We start from the raw sequence: 1,130 nt of genomic DNA, 5'->3' as shown, positions 1-1,130 counted from the left end.
ACGATGAGAAGCGTCTTGACGCTGCATCCAGGTCTCCAAAGGTTGATTCTGTTCGTTTGGACGTTTTCAGTGGGAGAAGCGTTTCGTCATCATGCAGCTTTCTTCAGTCTCAGCTGGCTGCAGGTTTCCAACCTTATAAACAGCACGTTTGTAAACAGCTGGACAGCCCATTGTTCCTTCAGTGGGCTGGTTTCAGTCATCATGCAAATGTACAGACGAAACGTTTCTCCCACGGAAAACGTCCAGATGAACAGAATCAGCTTTCGGAGAAACGATGTGAAAGTCTTAGAACTTGTGTAACGTGACACACAGAGCGTCACAGCTTTGTAATTCCACATCGCTGTGATTCACTGGTGTGTGTGTCTGTGTGTGTTACCTCCTCCAGCTTCTTGTGTCTCTTCAGCAGTTCGGCCTCCAGAGGAGAAACCTTCCTGCGAGCCTCGTCCTCCTCCTTCCTCTGTTTGATCAGCTGATCTCTCCTCCTGGACTCCAGCACCCGCTGCAGCTCGGGCTTCATTTCCACACTGACCCCCGCTCTGCACGCACACACACACACATACACAATTCAGACTGTGTGTGTGTGTGTGTGTGTGCAGCATTCGGCCCCTCATGAATCATTCACGCCGCTCGCCTCCTCTTTTCCAGGAGCCTTTAACTTCTTTGTGTTTCAGGCCTGGAGCTTAAATAAAGTTGTTTTGTGCCTCGCTGCTCCTCCTGAATGAGGTGAGAACTTTCCCAGCGTCCTCGGCGGTCAGAGGCCTGGGAGGCAGGAGGCTGTTGCTTAGCAGCGCCTGCTTCACAAACCCCTCACGGCCCAAGCCCGACCGCAGCAACGCCTTTTAAATGGCCAAATGCTGATTGGTCAGGGGTGTCAGGTAAACCCGAGGACACGGCAGCGGTTGAGCGATGTTGAGCTCTGAATACAAGCGAGGACACTGTCCTGCTGACAGTGGAAGCAACAAACGAGCTTTTGACACAAACGAGTTCACCGAGCATCGCTGAGTTACCGAGTTCCTGTCACATGAATGAGTTCTGGTCATGTGACAGGAACTCGGTGACGTGGTCACGCGGGGAAAGAATTTTAGCTCGGCCTGATTCTGTGTTTCCAGGCTTTTGTTAGAGAGGTCTTT

The 1,130-nt window shown here is 51.7% G+C and overlaps 1 protein-coding gene across 1 annotated transcript in view; it reads right to left on the bottom strand.

Annotated features, from left to right (window-relative positions):
* LOC102195514 (protein FAM107B-like) overlaps positions 1-1,130 on the bottom strand; it is a 6,694-nt gene that overhangs the window by 2,951 nt on the left and 2,613 nt on the right. Inside the window, exon 2 of the mRNA XM_005740873.1 lies at positions 377-536. Coding sequence (XP_005740930.1) covers positions 377-536 — 160 coding nt within the window. The remainder of the gene's footprint in view (positions 1-376; positions 537-1,130) is intronic.

The sequence above is a fragment of the Pundamilia nyererei genome, unplaced genomic scaffold (genome assembly GCF_000239375.1).
Source record: "Pundamilia nyererei isolate P.nyererei 1_Seehausen unplaced genomic scaffold, PunNye1.0 scaffold00105, whole genome shotgun sequence".
Lineage (NCBI taxonomy): Eukaryota > Metazoa > Chordata > Actinopteri > Cichliformes > Cichlidae > Pundamilia > Pundamilia nyererei.
Note: the sequence above shows the minus strand (reverse complement) of the source record. Positions and strands in the feature narration are given on the sequence as shown.